General features: G+C 34.4%; 1 protein-coding gene and 1 long non-coding RNA gene across 7 annotated transcripts in view; one reads left to right on the top strand and one right to left on the bottom strand.

Moving 5' to 3' along the window:
• Nucleotides 1-12188, top strand: part of LOC311431136 — a 71200-nt gene extending 59012 nt beyond the window's left edge. The window contains exons 4-5 of the long non-coding RNA XR_014689264.1: nt 3285-4292; nt 8830-12188. This is a non-coding gene — a long non-coding RNA (uncharacterized lncRNA). The remainder of the gene's footprint in view (nt 1-3284; nt 4293-8829) is intronic.
• The window catches only part of CDH9 (cadherin 9), a 119023-nt gene that overhangs the window by 28789 nt on the left and 68786 nt on the right, over nt 1-21448 (bottom strand). For all 6 annotated transcript variants that reach the window (XM_084508382.1, XM_084508383.1, XM_084508381.1 and 3 more), the window contains exons 4-5: nt 3310-3429; nt 961-1128 (exon numbers count right to left, since the gene is read on the bottom strand). In XM_084508382.1, the coding sequence (XP_084364508.1) occupies nt 961-1128; nt 3310-3429 (288 nt within the window). The remainder of the gene's footprint in view (nt 1-960; nt 1129-3309; nt 3430-21448) is intronic.

Raw genomic sequence — 21448 nt, forward strand, 5'->3', positions numbered from 1 at the left:
TCTGTTCTAGGTTGATGTTGACCTGTTTATACTATTTTGACTGTACTTATTGCTATGGCACTGAAGTGCTTTTCAAGTTCCTGCAAGTCAAGGAAAGTGTTTTTTAAATCAGCTTTGTTTGTTCAGTCTTTGGTGAAATGGTAAAGAGCCAGTCAGATCTCTATTCAGTGCCAACAAGCAATTCAAATTTTATATACATGGACATTTTTCCAACAGTTTCTGAACTGAGGCTGTAAATTTCTTATATCTGCAGCCCGTCAAGCAGTTATCAGACACTGATTATAACAACATAGGATTGTATTTAAACCAGTGGCCCTGGATGAAAGGATATGTAGTATATTATGAAGCTTTCTATATCATGCTGCTTTCTTTTGTTTGCCAAATTTATTCTACAGAGATATTTTTAAAAATCTTAATTGTGTCAAATACAGACTAGATTATCAAAAGTAGTCATCAACAAGAACTGAATGTAGATTACAAATACCAGAGCATGCCACCTGAACAACTCTGCCTGTGCAAGGTGGTACATTAGAAAATGTGGTGACATATTTGCCTAAATATATGAAACTACAAGTGTCTCCAAAAACTGAACACTAGATTTTGTGATTAATTTTCTCTGATAGCTTTAAAACCCTCTAGGTAGCCTAAGGTATTATTACAGTTAATGTACTTATGAACAGAGTAAAAAGGGGAAAAATTTTCTTTGCAAGAAATACTTCAACATTAAAAAAAATGTAGGCAAAGATTCCTATTTGCCTTACCAGTGCTGCAGCATAAACAGACACAACAGTGGGCCAGTATTTGTACAAAAGTAAATAAATAAATAAATAAAGAGAGAGAGAAAAAGAAGAAAAAAGAAAAAGAGAGAGAGGAAAAAGAGAGATCCCAGATGGCAACGGTGAAACAGCTGATTGTAGAGAGTTTCTTTGGAGAGTAACAGAACTCTTAGATGCTCCATACTCTGAGGGAATCGAGGTGGGTTGTCATTGACATCAGTCAGTGTGATGTTCACAGTGGTGGTCCCTGATAGTCCTCCCATCTGGCCTCCCATGTCTTTGGCCTGGATGACCACTTGATACTGTTCCCTGTTTTCTCTGCTCATGTCCGGTAGAGCAGTCTTGATTATGCCTTGGAGAAATAAGAAAAAGGAGGCAGAGGGGAAGGAGAAAAAACATGACATGAGTTAGTCTCTCCGTTTTTAAATGGATTTATGTAAGATCCTGTGCAGATGGTAATCCAAAAGAAGCAAAACAAAGTATACTTCAGTACACTTTTCAATCTCTGACTGATTTAAGGTGATTTTAAGAAAAATAGAAATATAACAGAGATACTATTCACTGTTTTTAATGTGCTAAATCAACGTAATTAGGTCCAATGACAAAAATATTAATGTTTGTTGAATGAACAATTTTTTTTTCAACCACTATCCCAGCTATTATTTTAATGCAATGTGAAATCTCCATCCCTGGTGAGGTGTTGATACTACACTATGAAGTTGAACTCTGTCATGTCCTGGATTCATTATTTCAGACTGTAATAGATCCACAGATTTTAACGCCCAGTGGGGGTGATGATAGTCATTGAGGGCTATAGCTAATAAAGAATTGGACAAGACTGTAAAACTACTGCTGGAAAGTATTTTCTGTGTGTCTGATCTCAAGAATTTCATAAAATATATTTTAGTTGTCTCAGACTCATACAGCACACAAAAAGCATAGGGACTCCCAGGAACATGTGTTTTAGGGATACAAAGCACAAAAGATCTTTCCATTAAAGTAGACACGTGCATGTTTTCTTTTCAAAAATAAATGAGGATTTTCTGTATTTAAAAAGGAAGTGGTTTTGCAAGGTTGAAGTGATGAGAACTTTATCTGATGAAGCAAGAGAATTTAAATACAAAGGACACTTTTACAAGCTTGGCTTGATATGAAGATTGTCCTATGTTTATGATTATGTTAAAATAAATAAGTAAATAATCTGCAAAACTCCTACTCTTAGAGAGAGAAACAAACACAAACACACACACACACACAAAACTTCTCTAGTCTTGTATCATAGTATTTATCTCTGATCTAGGGATACTGGGTTGTGATTACCATAACTTGGCCTGGTAATGTAACATAAAAAAGCAAATTGGATAAAAATTAAAGATAATTCCAGAATCAAAGATGAGCTCCCAAGTATCCCCTGCTTTGCCACCTACTGCCCTTGGTTAGTGACCTATACTTGTCCTGTTTCCCTGCTTGTGCCTGGTAAAGTTAAAAAAAAGGTGGAGAAAAATAAATAAAGTTTAATTCAAGGCAAAAGCGTTATGTTTCTTTTAAAACTCTAGCCATATGACTCTTATTATCCTGTAGGTATTATGCTGTAGGTATTATACTGTATTACAAAAAGAAATCTCGATGTATATCAAAAGAAATTCCAATGCATTTCAAAAGTAAATTAACTATCATCTGAGCATACTCATTGGATTAGGAACTTCAGGGGCTCTTGACATAATTGCACTTAAATTCTGTATTCTCAAACTGAATAGCTTTGATAACATGCAGAAACACTCTAATGCAATGCCTTGTAAGTGCTATGTGCACTAGCATTAGGTAACTGTTGTTTTTGTTGTTTTGTTTTGGTGGATTTTGTTTGTTTGTTTGTTGATTTAGAATTTTATTGGGCCATAGTTTTGGATTCACAATGTTCACACAAGTTTTTCTTCTTTATGTCTGACTCTTATATGATTTTCTGTATAACGGTAAAAAGGGATTATATCCATGCTCTAAAGCTTTAATACATTATTGTTGTTATTATTATTATTATTATTATTATTATTCAATTCTAATAATTGTTGGGGTCAGAGTATAGTGATCTGTAACAAAAATTTACAGATAATTCATTTACTTTTGGGGATTATTATTCTTTTCCTTCTCGTCTGGAATTGTCAATTTTTATTTTATTTATTTATTTATTTATTTTTAACAGATTAAACTCCCAGAAACTAGTGCACAATTAACTTTTACTACATGACTCTTTAGATCCTTTCCAATATTCTACACACTTTCTAAACCCTTATAGTGCACAGCTCTCTTACAGAAGTCTTTTTCATACCAAGCAAAGCAGTTCTGCAATACTATTCTTTTAACAGAAAAGGTATATTTTTACTGATTACAATTTCCATTTGTAAAAAACTTTATCTGCTTCATGCCAAGTTATGCAATGCCATACGCCTTTTGCAATATTTGAATATAAGTGAAAAATGTCTTAGTCCTTGCATCCTCTCTTTGTCATTGCAGAAAGCAGAACAGACACATTGCTCACCCGTTTCTGGATCCACTGAAAAATATGGCTGTCCCTGGAGGATGCTGTACACCACTTTGGCACTGTTTCCATAGTTGGCATCGTCTGCATCTGTGGCTGTCACTTGAATAACAGATGTACCTAAATGGGTACCAAACAAGGAATCAGAGAATTCTAAGACACATTTCTTAGAAATCATTCACAGTGGTTTCTGTACTGGATTCAATAAAGAAACAAACAGTATCCACTGGACAAATCCAGTGTTATATTCCCCAGGCAAACAATCAAATAAAGTCACATCTTCCTTATGACTAAAACTAAAATTGTTATCACTTAAGCTCTATGCTTCATTTAAACATCATCAAATGCACAGGAAAGGGCACATGTCTTTGAAACCCATCACAGTTTTCATTTTCTTTCTGCAACCAAACAGTTTTAAAGATTGTTTTTCGGTAATAACGACCTCAGCTGAAACAGTGTGAAAAGTACTACTATGATTTTTAAATTTGGCTTAATAAATTAGCCTCATTTTCTGATTAGAAGACAACCTCCAAATATCTGACATCAGGCTGAAACAATTTTTTTTTTTCTCATGCTATTTTAAAAGATTTTTTTTAATAGTTAATTTTTGCAATAATACATGCTGTTTTATTTTTTTCTCCCTTGATCAAAATTATCCTATTACTTGGCAAATCATTTTCATTAAACCATGACTACTTTTTTTCAGCAAACTTTTATTTTGCATGAAAATGTATTACCCAGATCCTGTGATTACAATCAGGAGAACATAAGCTATATGAGATCAAGAGCACTGTGAGCAAATACACTGTTTATGGATTAGGAAAAAAAAAATAAAATAAAATAAAACCCTTTTGTAAAGCTCTATATAACAATAGGTAAAAATAATAATTAAATAATTATTGTGTTTTAACCAGGAAGGCAGCTAAGTGCTACACAGTTGCTCACTCACTCTTTCCATGTGGGATGGCGAGAGAATCAAAAAGGTAAAATTGTGAGAACTCGTGGGTTGAGATAAAGACAACTTACTAGGTAAAGCAAAAGCTGCACACAAACAAAGCAAAACAAGGAATTCATTCACTACTTCCCATCAGCAGGCAGGTGTTCAGCCATGTTCTGTCCAAGGAAGCAGGGCTCATCATGAATAATGGTCACTTGGGAACACAAATGCCATCATCCCAATATTACACTGCTCCCCACCTCTGCTCCCCCTTTTCATTTTTAACCCAGCTTTTATAGCTCATCATGACATCACATGGTGTGGGACATCTATTTGGCCAGCCTGGGCCAGCTGTCCTGGCTGTGTCCCTTCCTAGCTCCTTGTGCACCCTCAGCCTCCTTGCTGGCAGGGCAGCATGAGAAGCTGAAAAATCCTTGGCTCTGTGCAAATGCTGATCTGCAACAGCTAAAACATCAGTGTGTTATCGCCATTATTTTCATCAAAAATCCAAAATGCAACATTGTGCGAGCCTATACAAATAAAATTAACTCTTTCTCAGCCAAAATCATAACAATAATATATAAGATATACATAAAAACTGTTCTAAATATTTGTAAGCAATTTTCAAGGTGTCAGGATACATTTTACTAACACAATCTAGATCTGAAAAATGCTTGTGTAATTTCAGGCAGTCCAACAGCTAGAATTGTTGATGGCTGACTGCTCTTTACCATATTTTGTGATGTATATTTTTGGTATATCTCACTTTCCTTATGAGAAAAAAGTATAATATATAGTGATATCACTTTTTTTTTTTTTTTTTTTTTTTCAGTCAGGTAGTCTTCTTGACTATAAACTTGGAAGATGCTCAGTCACTTATGACTAATGGAACTGAAGTGCATTTACCGTGGCCATACCATGAATAAGAGTTACTGGGAAAAGCAGAAATACAGAGCAGCCATGTCTTGTTAGATCCATGTGTTTTTATTAGAATACATAAGAGTTTATATATAATTTTACCTACATATCAGTAACAGTTCCCTCTATTTCAGTTTTTCTGAACAACATGAAAAGAGGGGAGGAATACTTCTTTATAACAAATCAGCAGAATAAAGTTGTAAAAAGGCTTTGTCACAATTCATCAAACTTTGAAATTGATTTTTGCCATGAGCAATCTAGATTATTTTTGGCTGGTTAAACAGAAGTTATCTGTGCACCAAGGTGAGCTGTAAAGATAATCCTGAAGCAGCGAATATTTAGGAACAAACTTATCACTAAAGGTCCAGCAGAACTGTTGATCTGGATGCAAAATGAAGACTATTTGAGAAATGTAAAATTCCATAAGTTCTATCTGCTTTCCCCCGACAGCTCCCCACCCCTCTCCACACACACACCCCCAAAAAAGCAAAAAAAAAAAAAAAAAAAAAAAAAAGTTTATGCCTACTCATGTTTAACAGGGGAAGGAGAGCCACTATCATTGCTGGCTTCCTAAAAATGTACGGCTTATCAGTAGGATCTTATATTGTGTGTCACTGTAGTAACTAGAAGTTAAAATTATTGCTCTCACCTGGTTTTAGGCACTGTTTCAGGGCTGACACAGCAATTTTAGTATGGTTATAAAAACTGAGTAAACATTAACTTTTTTTTCCCAGCTTCCTGTTTTGCTGAAAGACAGAATGCTGAATCCTGTTTAGAAAGTGATGTTTTCTTTCAAGGAAGGCATTCCAGAACTCAGGGAAGTCTTTGGGAAATTTCTGTCTTTGCCTCATTATAATATATATCTGCGTTTCCAGAGGCTCAAATGCCATATAATATGGTTGCTGAGGAGAATTGATAAGCTGCAACCCTATAGAAAACTTGGAGGTCATTACAAATAGTTCAAGTAGATCTGATATAGAATGAGATCTCATTACAGTTTGCAAAGTATTGATGTTTTCCTTTATTTGTCTAATTCTGTAGAGTGGTGAAAAAATAGTGTTATAACAGCTGCTGCTTCCTAGTAAACTAATAGTGCAACTGGGAGAAATGAATAACAGAAGCATATCCACAGAAAATTTAGTGTCAGCATGCAGTTTGCTCTCTTCTCTGCCAACAATATGCTGTGTCATAAAGGAGGATCTTCATGGACTGTAGGCAATTCTTGAACAGCTAAACTTCTCTTGGATTTTGGGGTCAGAAATTCAACCAGAAAAGGCAATGAACTGAAGCAACTCAGCACTATCTATGAATTAATTAGCAATGTTGTGAATATATTTGGATATTTTTTAACTGAAATCAGTTATGGCCTATTCTCACCCCCACCTAAATGATACCCAAAGAGTGTGGATTATTTTTTTTATGTCTAGATTACCTCACAAGTAGTCTTTTTGCACACATTTGCCAAAGGAAGTCAGCATGATTTAAAATACAAACTAGGTTGCTATGTTAGAAGTTTTCTGAGATATTTCCACAGCTGAGCATGCTAGAGAGGAGTAGGGAAGGAAGGGAGGAAGAGTGTTGCCAACAGGTCAAGGGAGGTGATCCTCCTCCTCTACTCAGCCCCGGTGAGGCCACAACTGGAGTATTGTGTCCAGTTCTGGGCTCCCCAGTACAAGAGGGACATAGAACTACTAGTGTGGGTCCAGAGAAGGGCTACTAGATGACTAGGGGAATGGAGTACAAGGACAGGCTGAGGGAACTGGGCCTGTTTAGCCTGGAAAAGAGAAGACTGAGGGGAGACCTCATTAATGTATATAAATACCTGAGGAGAGGGTGTCAAGAGGATGAAGTTGCTCTCTTTTCGGTTGTGCCCAGAGACCGGAGGAGAAGCAATGGGCACAAACTGAAGCACAGGAAGTTCTGGCTGAATATAAGGGAGCATTTCTTTACTGTGAGGGTGACAGAGCACTGGAGCAGGTTGCCCAGGGAGGTTGTGGAGTCTCCTTCTCTGGAGATACTCAAAACCCTCCTGCATGCCATCCTGTGCAATGTGCTCTAGGTGATCCTGCTTGGCAGCGGTGTTCGACTAGATGATCTCCAGAGGTCCCTTCCAACCTCGACCATTCTGTGACTCTGTGAATTGATCCTAGGTGGTGGGGGAAGGTGTTTTAGCTATTTTTATTTTTTTTTCTCACCATCCCACTATATTTTAATTGTTAATAAATTAAATTACTCTTCCCCAAGTAGAGTCTGTTTTGCTAATGATCATAATTGGTAAATGATTTCTTCATTTTGACCCCCAAATTTTCCATTTTACTTTTCCCCTATCCCGTTGAAGAAGAGTGAAAGAGTAGCTGGGTAGGGTTTTGGCAGACAGCCAATGTCAGACCGACCACACTAGCAAACTAGAGTGAAAGATGCTGGAGAAAATGTGAGAATGACCAGAACAGCAGTCTAAGGAATAAGACAAACACTTGTCTACAAAAAAAAGTGAAATTCAATCCAGTCCTACCCAGTATGCCTATACTTTCTCAGGGTGGGAGATAACTCTGAGAGTTCTCAAAAGGCATGTCTTATTTTATTTATTTTTTCTTTTTGTTTGGTTTTGTTTAGATGAATTCTCAATATTATTTTTTCCCCACACAGCTTCTATATAATTTTGCTGTTCTTGTATCTCAAAGATTCTCTGTATATTTGTATGCAATGAACAAAGAATAACAATGTGTTGAAAGTCTTGAATTTTCCAAGCTTTATGAGCAATCTAGTATCAGTATAGGTTTGTTGTTGTTGTTTCTTTTATTCTTTGCTTAGATGGATGTTTTTGAGTCTAGAGGCTTAAGCGCTTTGTGAAGGATGGAATCCTAATGTGAGGGTGGAAAAAGGCAGAAAGGTAATTTTGAGGGTAAGAGAGAAGACAAATCTAGATTAAATCTGTGTGAGTAGTGTCATTTTGTGAGTGTGTTCTTGTGTGCGTGGTTTTTTTTTTTTTTGTATGTGCATGTAAGAATACAGAGTCCAAAAAGGAAATCTGAATTAGAGAGAGCATCACTCCTTATCTAGGACTGTGTGATTCAGTGTCAGAATAGAGTTCCACTAACATAGATTTCCAGAACTCATGAGGAGTGGGACATAATGTTGAAAAAAACATTTGAAATTAAAAAGATTTTCTGAATTGCACTTAAAATGTGTTGGTTCTATGTGTTCTTCAGCCCTTGAAAGAGTCCTTGGACTCTTTCAAGAGAGTCTAAGCAGGTCTCCTAACATGACACCAGAGTGTTTTGCATAGCAGATGTAAATATCCTGCAGAGTATTTCCTTAGTGCAAAAGAAGTCTTCTAGAAAATGAGATGGGTACACATTTTGCTATTTTTTCATATAAAGTCTTATTTTTCAGTACATATCTCATGCATGTCCCAGCTTTCAATTTTGAGGAAAAAAATATGTTTGTTTTAGACTTTGGTCTTCTAATATAAAGTTTTCAAAAAGCCATTTAACATGAAAAAAAAAAAAAAAAAAGGAAAATTTGAAACAGAATGTTTTTGACATTATCAGACAATTTCCTTTCTATTTTTTGTCAAGTCAACTTTTATCAAAATGACAATTACTAAAAAGTTTTGACTTTTTACAGTGAATATGTATTTTTTTTTTTATTTCCCCCCCCCCCAGCTCTGTTTAAAAGAAAGCTCAACTCAAATCAGAAAGGCTGCTTCATTTACAGAAATAGAAGACCAGCTGGAGTAAGTAGAGAGGAAGGAAGGACTTTGTCTCCCTAAAGGAGAAGCTCTTGTGCTTGCTTCCTGTTTTCAAGCACAATGACAATCTGCTGTTCATCAAGTTTATTCATGGAGAGAAGACTTTAGAAGAGGATTATTTTCACAAGCTGAAAAGATATGGGAGAAGTCTGGGAAACCTCTGGAGGCAAAACTAGAAATTTTGTTCTGTTAAAATCTTCAAGAAAATAAGCGGATGGACAGCTTACTTAGACAGCGTGGATCCAGGGATTCTTTTTATCTAGACATACTGCTGAAGACATGAGTGAACTATTAAGTGAGCTACAGAAATACTGAAACATATTAAACCACTTTTAATTTGAGAGCAGGTTATTCTCTCTGAATAGATTGAGTCTGTGCATTGGCAAGGAACTGGAGAAATTATGAAATGCAAGTAGTCATCTAGGCCTACAAATTCTAGGAACCTATAAAATTCACCAACAGGATCTCCTTAGCTCTCCAGTTGGAGTACATCACGTCAGACTACTTTCTATAAAAAGTCAAGGGCTAAACATCGAGACCTAAAGCTAATGTTTGGCTGGAAGACAGTTCCTATCTAGACAGTGGAAGAAGTAATGAACCGCAAGGTGGACTTTGCTTTTTTGTACATGACCCCAATTTAGGAGAGATTTTTCTAGACTGCTTTTTCTAGATTTTCTAGACTGCTTTTTCTAGATTTTACCAATCTTTCTGCCAAAAGATTGGTAGAATAAAAGGTTTGTAAGGCCAAGAGAAAAAGAGGAGTATAAACAGAACAGGAGCAAGTGTCAACAAATAAATAGATAAATGGTCTCAATTTAGAAGAGTAATAAATAGATGTGACTGAAAAAAAACAAACAACAAAAACCAGCTTAGAACAAAAAAGGTACCTGTGGAACAGGTCTCAAAGGAACAGTAACATTGCATGGGAAAAAATAAGAAATAACTTAAAATGTTGTTCACCTGTATATATTGAGCAGAAATAAAGAACAGAAATAAAGAGCAGGTAGAAGGGTGGCATGAAAGAGGAGATACAGTATTACATAGATTTCATTTTACCCAGTTGATGATTTTTAATCATCAATATATGTAAGTATATGTAATCAACAGTATATGTAAGGTGAAATTTCATTACACTTGAAAATATGCGGTCTCATATTTTTCTGTACAGTCTCTCATAATGGTTGATTTAGAAGTCAGCTGATGTGCTAGCTCCTATAGCTGGGTACTGTATGTTTGTTTTAGCTTGATCTCCCATTCAGAAATTATAAAATTTGCACCACTGTGGTGAACACAAATGGGCACTGTAATCCCTGCTAGCAAGACTAAAAGTAATTTATGAGAGATACAAAAAAGAGCAGGCTATGCTGAGGAGTGTAGCTTTATTTCTCATAACTCTTCTCCTTTCCATTTTACTCCATTACAGTAAAAACTCATGGGCCTTACCATGCATTCCAGAAATATGAGATTCTATTTTTATGAAGCTTCCCTATGGAAACAGTCCCTTACGTTATATAAACATAACAGGGAAATAATTCTCATCATTTCTTGTGTGTATTCTCTTCTGATGTTTCAGGGTTTTGTTCTTTCATTTTTTATGATAAAATGAATTCACATTTTAGATTGTGTTATCAGGACTTGCATTAAAAAGAAGTACATGTTAATGACTGCCTCACCTCATAGGAAGAAGTAATGTTACTAAACTACTCTGTCTAATCTATTTGAAATGCTATGTGGGGTAGATGCTTTTGACAGTGAATACAATACATACACCATTGCAAAATAATATCTGGTATTAAACTGGAAAAGAATGTCTAAAGCTGAACAAAGCCTCTAGCCCTTGCCCTCCTGCTGTTCAATACCTTGGTACAGTAACTTTAGTTTCCCTTTGGTAGTAATTGTGACTGTGAAATACATCAGATGCCCTGCATGAGAATTTGAAAAGCATTATGGACACAATAAGAAATGGAAAATAGTAAAAAGAATGAGAAGTAATTTGTAGTATTTGTGGGTGAACAAGACTGTGTCTGTTTACTCTTTGAGGTATCTACTTTTTTACCTGTTACCATAGTCACTTCTGAAACAAGAATACTGGTGCCATCAAATGGCAGATTCTTTCAAGTGTTAATGTTGACTACCTTTTACATTGTATTTCTTAGACTAATGAGGTATAGTATAAAGTGATCTGTCATCCATAATAAATGAACTGCAGCTTAGAAGTCTTTTCCATTTTGTTCAACATGCTGTACATACTTACAATTAGAAAACACTTTTCTTTTAGGCAGAACAAGTATATGCAGTCTATGTTTAAATAATAAAAACAACAATAAAAAATAACCAAAGCAACAGCAACAAAATCCTATTGTTAAAATTTCTATTCAAAATAGTGATGAAACTCACCAGTTGCATACTCCTGGGTTCGGAGCTGCTATGAATATGGTAAGGTATAAAACTAGAATTAACTGCTAATAAAAGAAATATATTTAAAGTGCAACAAGTAATGCTATAATATGTCTTAGTTACTTTCTGTCTGCGCAGAATTCTCTTACAGAGTGTGTGGAAATAGGCCAGCTTTACTGACTAACATCTTCTAGTCATGGTAATTCAGGCACAGGAACTCTACCACTTAAAAATTTCTTGAAGGTCTGGTTCCTCTTTAGGGTTAAGAACTGGAGATCTTGGCCCTTTTCTCCCAACCTTAATTTTATTTACTTTTTCAGCTGTTCTTATAATAAACTCAGGAAAAGTTTGCTTCCCCTTGATCCTGCTAGGAGAAGTAGTAGCTCCTAAAGGCTAAAATGTGTTATTTATTGATTAAAAATCCCGATTTCTACACAGAAGCTCCAAGAAAGTTTTCAGGTATATTCATATTTTTTAATTTACAAAATAATGAAGTAATTGGAAGGCTTCTGACTCAGAAGTAATTGGAAGAAAGTCAAAAAAATGAATTTAAAAGAAAAATGTTTCAATAATTGGCATTTTTTGGACAAACTTTTGAGTTTCTGTTATACATTCCTGTACAGTTCTGTATTTTAACCTGTAGTACAAAGAGGTTTGTGATGTTTTGGGAAGGAACAATTAAGCTTCCTGTACCTATGTTTCTTTTGTTCTTTTATATTGAGCTTGGCTTTTGTATCTCTAGATCTTTTTGTATCTCACTTTGGATTTCTAAGTAGGGGGCTAGACTCTCATGTGCAATATCAAAATTCTTCTGTGATAGAAGTACATATAAATTGCAATCCTAACAGAGTTTCTAGCTTTTGCCAGCTGCACAGACAAGTGTGATCAGAAATGAAGTGTTAATCTCTCTTATGACCATGAGAATGTGGAAAATAACAATTATAAATGTGGAAAATAACAAAATAACAATTTCCTTTGAAAATGTAGTAAATGAAGAAGTTATTAAGAAACACAAATTTACATCAGTTTAATATGTGCTTCATATGGTTTTTAGATACTGTGAATGTTGTCTGTGGAAATCATAAAAAAGAATAATTTGAAAATGAAATAGAAGCTAAAGCAGAGACAATAAAATTAATTTCAAGGTTATTTTAGTCATGATATATATATATACACACACATATATGTATATGTATATGTGTATGTACACATGTATGTGTACACATATATGTACATATGTACATATGTACATGTACACATATATGTACACATGTATGTACACATATACGTATATGTACACATATACGTATATGTGTACATACATGTGTACATATATGTATATATATATTTTTTAAACTACATATCAGAGTACTATTTTTAGACAAAAAAAATGGAAAACAATTCTAGAACCTACATGTGTATATGTAAGTAAATGTGTGTAAGCATGTACATATTTGTGTATGTGTGTATCAAGAAAAAAAAAAAAAAAAACTTGAATTTTAAGTAAGGTTTTAACTTTAAGAGATTTTAATTTTCAAGATTGTTATGTTATTATGTCTATATATTTTTTATCTTCAAAAGAGCTCAGTTGTCTGCCAAGTGACTGACATGCACAAGTGTTCAGCTAAAGACCACTGAGTTGTCAATTGATCATAATTGTACATTGGTCATTGATTGCAGGGTTATGATCACAGTGGGTGGTTTAAAACCTCATTGATTTGAAAAAATCTTGTTGAAAAAGATTAAAGGTACTGATTCTGAACTAGTCGTTTTGGAAAGATTCATAGCCTGAGCTGGGCCTGAGCCTGAGCTCATTTCCAAACTTTTAGATTCCAGAGTGTTTAGGTCTCAGTGAAAATTATCTGGATATATGCTCTTAAATAGATGATTTATCTTCCTCAGTTACACGTGTTCCAGACACATTGTATCTTTTAAAATTGTATTCATGAACTCAGTAATTCACGAATTAGTTTTCTGGACCATGAAATATAAGACTTTTTTACCGGACCTCTCTCTTACTACCTTACTGCACTAAAGAGGTGGTTAATATTTAGATGTGTTTTTTTTTTTTTTTTTTTTTTTTTACACAATTGTCATTTATTTGAATTTATGATAAAATAAGCCTTTTTATTTATTTATTTATTTCACACCTCCAATATACTGTGTACATGGTCTTACCAATTTATTAATCATTTATCATTTAACATTTGCCTTGGGGTAGAATGAAGTCACTGTTACTGCTACTGAGTTGGCTTGCTGACAGGAATCTGATAGGAAACATTCTGTTACATACAGGATATTCACACACATCTATACATACTTCTGTGGACAGCACGTTAGATCTGTTGTGTTTAAAAAATAATAATAAAAAATAACAATTAGTTGTGAGCAATACCTATTTTAAATATGAAAACACAACTTTCATAACAAGTAAAATTGATACTTTCAGAGAGCTTACTAATGCTCATTCTCAATTTCACAGTGTCAAATATATGAGATTGTGGAAAAAAAAAAAAGCAATTCTGGAAAGTCTTTTGAGGCATCTGGTAAGATAGCAGATAATTAAGTTTGAGCAGCAGGATTGCTGTCATTGTGAAAACTTGTAGATGTGTTTTTCTAGATATTAAGAAAAATATAGTAACTGAATGAGAAATGCTGTAAGCTATCTTGTTCCATGTACTCAATAAATGATAAGCATCGGTGGGAATAATACAGAGTAATTTTCAGGTAAGATTGTCCAGGATAATCTTTTTCTTACTTTCAATGTCTTAACTCTGTGAAGATTGACAGGAGATTTCCAAAATAACTACGTGATTGACAAGAAGGGAAAATGATGACATAGAATTCATGCTGAATCATTAATTAAATGAAGAAAGTCACTCACATAGTATCTGCCATTTTTATGATTTATCTTGTGTCACTAGAACCTTCTTTTCATCAACTTTCATGCCTATTTTCACAATTTAATTGAAAAAAAATATCATATTTTATTTCTGCAATTAATATAAGCACATACATTATATGTGTGTATATATATATATACATGGGCAGGTTTTAAGTGAGAAAGTACTGATTTAACAATATTTTAACTACCATGGGCAGATATTCTGAGTCCTTACATCTCTGTAGGAAACCATTTTCTGTCCTCTTTTAAGGAGAACAGTGGACTTCTTGAGGAGTTTTATTTCATTCTTGAGATTACTACAGTCAGGCTAGTGTAATGCTGTAGCAAAACCATTTGTAGTAAAACTAGTCCTAATAATTCTGATTCATATTAGATAAAATCTTCAATTCCTAGTTGCTCTTCTAAAATTGAGGGTCAGAGGTAGAGAGGGATATATTATGAAATGAGGTACACAAGATAAATAAAGGGAATCTGGACCTTTGCTTTGTAATGGACCAATCTGTTTGATAAGACTGTTACATCTTTGGAAGACTGAAAATCATGTTAAAACATATTTATGTATATTGAGGATTGTGCGATGCTTTGTTACTTGGATTAATATTATAATACAAACTATTGTTGTAATTTATCTTAGAACCAAATACAATCCTTTGCATCTTATTTATACTTTCTGGAAACACTTAATAGTTATAGAGAAATCTGGTGGGGAAAAAAAGCCACCTGTCATTGTGTTTTACTTTCAAAATAAACATTTTACACTCAGCTACATAACATTAGCAACTAAAAATGTATATTTAAGCATCCAAAAAGCTTCCTTTGCTTTTAAAAAGGACATAAAGCTTCAGGAGATTAGATTAAGCGAGCATCCTAGACATATGCTCTTATGCTTTAACAGGACAAAAAATAATTAGCTACTTCTAAATCCATTTTGTAAATTTGTTTTATTGCTACATATAACTAATTCTCAGGTAGATTTAACTTAGATCTAGTCATCTTCAATTAATGACTTAGATTTGTGTCCAGCCTACTATAGATCTAACACCTGAGAAACTCCACTCTCAAAAATTTAAATGAAGATTTTTTTTTTTTTTTTCAGACACCTAAGATTTCATAAGTAGCTTCATTATACGGTACTAGGAAATAAGAAAGAACCATGTGCATTGGTGTGATATAAATGGAGACTTTCATGTTTTCACTTTAAACAGGAAAAAACCTACAGTTGTACAACATATTACCTCCTCCATACTATTAAATTGTTTATATATATATATATATATAATTGCTTATATGTATATATATATAATAAGTTTATAATGTTTGCCATGTTTTCTTTTCAATAAAGGATATAGCACACCTATGTCTCTATTTGACATATTCCTTCTGATAGAGGCACAGGTGTTCCTGATATTAATAATGTCAATTAGTCTCAGCAATTCCTGTCCTTAGCACCAGCAGTTCAGTTGCTGCAGGTTCCAATATGGATATATAAATGTGAGAAAGGGCTCACTGCACCTGTTATACTGAAGCTTGTCTTGAAAGAAGCAAAATTATCTGTACTTGCAACAGCCTGTATGGGAGCAGATTAGGTGCATGAAAGCTGACTTTATGCATAGGAACCCAGTATTTACTGTCACTCTGTAAACAGGTTGTGCATGGTTGTGAATAGTAATCCATATTTTTATCAAAGGATTGCATAAAGGGTGCATGATTGTATCAAAAGGTATGTAAACTGTCTGAAGAAACATTGTTGTTCTTTAATATTTTCAGAATATCATTGAGATTTCTATTTTTTAGATGTGAAGCCATGAAAGATGAAAGGGCCTTGGTTTAACATCCTGTCTGAAGGACAGCATCTCTAGCAATGCAGAACATATACCATTGTACCGCGCTGCAGTGTGAGCAAAAGTGCTGATGTAAAGAATTCAGAACAATTATGCTTTTCTTCAGAGATTAAAGTGTTATAGCTGAAAAACTACTGAAATAAAATGAAGTAAAAAGGAAACATCAAATAACTTTTAGTTTAAGAATGATGAGTTCTTTTAGTGCTAATTTCAAGTTCTAATCTAGAGAGGTCCAGACCTTTTTTTTAAAATTATTATTTAGGTACAAAGAGAATGGGAAATAATACAATGCTTTCAATAAGGTAGCCTGTTGAACAATATTGCACTGAATCCTTTTGGAGAGAAGTAAAGGGGAGCAACATTTAACCTATCCCAGGCATGAAAATTCCTTCACAAGAAGGGTGCTCCAAGGGTGCTGCAACATAGTGTATTGGGTCTGGCTGGGATGGAGTTAACTTTCCCTGCAGCAGCCCATACAGTGCTGTGCTAGAACTTGTAGCCAGAAGTAGACACCAGCGTTGTGTCTACTGCTGAGCAATACTGGCACTGCATCAGGACTCCATCTACCCCAATCCCAGAGCCTGAGGCAGGCTGAGGCAAGAGGCGAGGAAGGGACATCACCAGGACAGCTGACCTAAACCAATCAAAGGGGTATTCCATACCATATGATGCCACACTCAGCCATAAAAGGTGGAAAAACAAAGAAGAGGGGAGGGCTTTCATGAAAATATCTGTCTTCCCGAACAACAGCTACATGTGTTGAGGCTCTGCTTCAAGGATGTGGTCAAGCATCACTCGGTGATGGGAAGTATAGGAAGTAGAGAGCAATTTCTTTCCTCTGTACTTCCACACATTCTTTGCTTGTTTTCCTTCCTTCCTTCCTTCCTTCCTTCCTTCCTTCCTTCCTTCCTTCACAGAATCACAGAATCACAGAACCTTCTAGGTTGGAAGAGACCTCAAGGTCATCGAGTCCAACCTCCAACCCAACGCCAACAGCCCTCCACTAAACCATATCCCCAAGCTGTACATCCAAGCGTCTTTTGAAGACTTCCAGGGATGGTGACTCCACCACTTCCCTGGGCAGCCTGTTCCAATGCCTCACAACCCTTTCTGTAAAGAAGTTCTTTCTAACATCTAACCTAAAACTCCCCTGGCTCAACTTAAGCCCATTCCCCCTCGTCCTGTCACCACGCACGTGGGAGAACAGGCCAACCCCCACCTCTCTACAGCCTCCTTTAAGGTATCTGTAAAGAGCAATAAGGTCACCCCTGAGCCTCCTCTTCTCCAGGCTGAACAGGCCCAGCTCCCTCAGCCGCTCCTCGTAGGACTTGTTCCTTCCTTCCTTCCTTCCTTCCTTCCTTCCTTCCTTCCTTCCTTCCTTCCTTCCTTCCTTCCTTCCTTCCTTCCTTCCTTCCTTCCTTCCTTCCTTCCTTCCTTCCTTCCTTCCTTCCTTTTTTTTAACCCTTTTCCCCTTTCCATTTTCCCTTTAGTTAAATTATTTAATTAATAATAATTTTCCCTTAATAATTATTTTTCCTTTAATTAAATTATCCTTATCTCAACCCATGTATTGTTTCTTTCCTTTTCTTCTTCCCCTCTTCTTCAGAGGAGAGGGAGTGAGAGAGTAATTGTGGTGGAGTTCAGCTGCCTAGCAAGGAAAAATCACAGCAAGTAGATGAACATAAAATCTTCCTCTGATTGGTGGGAAACTGAGACATACAGAAATTAAAGTTTGTGCTCACTTCAAAACTACATCTTCTAAGTTTAGGCCAGACAGTTCATAAAGCCTAAAGCCTTTAAAATCCATCTATCCAGCTAATTGCTGTATCTCAACTGCTGTCATATTATCTCTTCCTGTGAGAAAAAGCGTAGACCATGAAGGGTTAGCAGCTGCACATTTATGGGAGCACAGAGGAGGTCACAAAATTGTCAATGAGTTTGGCAGTAGCTCAGTTCCCACAGGACAGAACTATGAAAAGTATTTACACCTTACTGTGTTTACAGCAACCACTCGGTACCTTTCTTTGCTGAAAGCAGTTCTACAAAAGCTCCACTTCTTCTAACACCACGAGTGAGTGATTACTCACATGGAGTTAATAGAAGGCTCTGGTTTTCCAATTGAATTTGCTCAGACTTGTGGTATCATAAGGAGCAAAATAAAAATAAATAAATAAATAAATAAATAAATAAATAAAAGCCTGTATGGAAGATCTAAGGATTTTGTAACCGAAGAAAAATGAATAGATAAGGCAATTTTTTATCCACAGCTAGCTATGAAACTCTCCTGCCTTTTACAGCTGTACTTTTCTTGCATGCTCCTGTCACTTTCTGAGCACCAGTTCTGACCTCATGTAATCTGATCCAGGGAACAAAACAAACAAAACTAGTACTGAAATTGAATAATCCTTTATTATTATTTTTTTCTGATGATTTAGCTCTTTACTTTTTTTTTTTTTCCTTTTTTTTTTCCTTTTATTTTTTTTTTTTTTTGACAGGTAAGGCATAAGGCAACACAACTAGGAGCAGAGAGAGAGTAAAAGAACTGCTCCTTTTGGCTGTAGCTCAAGATCTATCTGTAATACGAAAATGTACATCTTAAGACTGTAAAATATTAGAATTCTTCAGGGGCCGTAATTTGAATTTTATTTACGCTGATTTTTGTTCCTAATTTTTCTGAATGTGCAGTGCTTCTCAGTTCTGCTTCTCAGTTCTTTCAAGTGTAACTTTTCTGTATAGACTTTAAAGGAACTATGACATTTCTGATAACTTATGAGGAATTTCCTGAATTGTGTAGACATAAATTATTTATTTCAGTGCCTTCTTACCTCTGTATGTTTATGCATATGTACATAATATACTGTGCTTTTCATCCTGATAGTTTATTGTAAGAAACTCTTATTTCATATTTTCATATTTATTTTGTTGAAAGGGATAATTGTTTTCTTATAAAGACATTTATGAGAAATAATAAAGAAGATAAATTTTAAATGGATAAAAATAGTGCCTTTGAAGAGAACCCTAGATAGATTCTGATGATTACAGAGGTTTTGAAATTCATTAGTTTTAGTGTTAAATGCAAACAGACATATAGAAGGTATTCTAGCTACAAGATTTCTACCATTGTGCTTAGTTTGTGTAAAGGAATTCTAATGCCATATTTTGTAAATGTAAAATGTGGACTTGTGGATAAAACATTTATTGGAAATATATCTTGTTTCTGAAGCTAACACAATGATTTGTTTTTAAATGGATTGTATGTTAAAAATTACCATTCTGAAATCTTGCAGATTAGCAAAATAGTGCCAGTAGGCTTGTGACAAAGTCAGGACAGTCATTCATAAATATGTTTACATGCATCTAAAACCAGGGAAAATATGCAGATGAGAAAATATAATTATATCCTGCTGAAAAATGAAAGATGAGAACTGGCTCTATTTAGTTATCTATATACATCTGAAGATTAATATGTACTTCATTCAATTGTTGTTTTGTTTTGTTTTGTTTTTTTGATATACCATAAAGTCTGCTTGTTCCTGTAAGAGCTTCCAATATGAAATGACAAACTTTTCTTTAGAAATGCATGTTTATGATTACATAATACTGAAAAAATGATGTAACTAAAGTAAATATCAGATTGTAGTCCTTTTGAAACCCATTAGTAGTTCTGGTATGTAATATTCTCAAGATATACCACAGAAATAGTGAACAACTATTAGTGAACAACAATAGTGAACAGCAAACTTCTAACACATCATTGTGTAATTGATGTTGTAGTATACATAGCACTGTAATAAAAATGGAAGTAGGAATGCATGTGTGTTTTACTTCAATTTTATCTTGCTTTCTTTCTCTTTGCATGTATATATTATACATGTATCTTTTATTTAGTATTGCTGTTAAATACATGGTATCTGTAATGTATATGTATGTGGTAATCCTGTAAGCCTGAGTCTAAAAAGGCCATATCTATATTTCATATTTATATTTCCTATATATGAATATATATATATATATTTATATATTCCATATATATGATATATATACATATTCATATATATACATTCATATATATATTCATATATATACATTCATATATATATTCATATATATATATATATGAATATATATATATATATGCAACTTGTTCCAGTGCCTCACCACTCTCATTGTGAAGAATTTCTTCCTAATATCTAATCTAAACCTACCCTCTTTTAGTTCAAAACCATTATTCCTTACCCTATCAGTACACTCCCTGATAAAGAGTACTTCTCTACCTATACATTATAAAAATCTTCTCCTGTAGAAATTCTGAATGATGAGGTACCTTTTCTTAGATTAATAATACTTAGAAAACAGCAGTGGAGTTAAGTATGAAGAAGTGAATAATAAACTAAATTAGGTATTATCCCTTGTCTTAATAGGATCAATTTAGAGATTAAAAATGTGTTATGAAATACTTATCAGGCACGTTAAGGATGTTTAATAAGAAAAAAATTGTAAGCCTTACCTATTAAAATTAGCAAGGCATGTACAGGAGGGTGTAATAATATTGACCCAGGAGCCAAAAGAAATAGAACTCCATCACATTGCTATCTTACCTCTTTAAAATTTCTTAAGAAATTCTTAATATCCTGAGAAAAGTGCTTTTCACAGTGAGGTGTGGGGTTTTTGTTTTATTTGTTTGTTTGTTTGTTTCTCTTTTGTTAGTTCTTGGATGGTTGTTTTTTTAAATAATCTCACTTCACTTTGACAAATACTTGGATCAAAGCTTGCACTGTTGTAACAAATATTTGACCCTGTATACATGTATATTGCCCCTGAAGAAAGCCTCAAAATTAAAATCAGTATATTTTAAGCATGATTAGAGTACTTTTCCTTTTGCATAATAAGGGAATTAAATGTGAGATTATTCTGACAACACAGAACATGTATTTAGCTTTTCAGAAGCTTTCTCCTATGGTATTTCTTAAATACAGGTAGATCAGAATAGGTCATGATTCAAATCCACCCGCCCTTCCTTGTGACCAAGATTTCATCACACAGTTTTGGTATTCCATTAATTTAAAATGCTGAACATCTTGTGATCCCTTACTTATCTTATTTTGTTTTTATTAACTTTTATTGTTCTAAAATATTAATCCTAATTTTTGGGACTGTTTTTTCATTAAACCAGTTTGCCTCATCTGACACAAATCTCAGCACTCTGTAATTCTTCCAGTCAACTCTAGAACTCTTTACAAATATAGGTACAGCAGTTACTATTTAGCAGTTCTTCAGCATAATAACCATTTTAATGAGAAATACCATGTTATTGAGTTTTAGAATCTACTAAACTTTCTCATTTAATTTTTTAAGTTAATATCACTGTGAACATTTAGTGTGATCATTTC

The sequence above is a fragment of the Aythya ferina genome, assembly GCF_964211825.1.
Source record: "Aythya ferina genome assembly, chromosome: 2".
Lineage (NCBI taxonomy): Eukaryota > Metazoa > Chordata > Aves > Anseriformes > Anatidae > Aythya > Aythya ferina.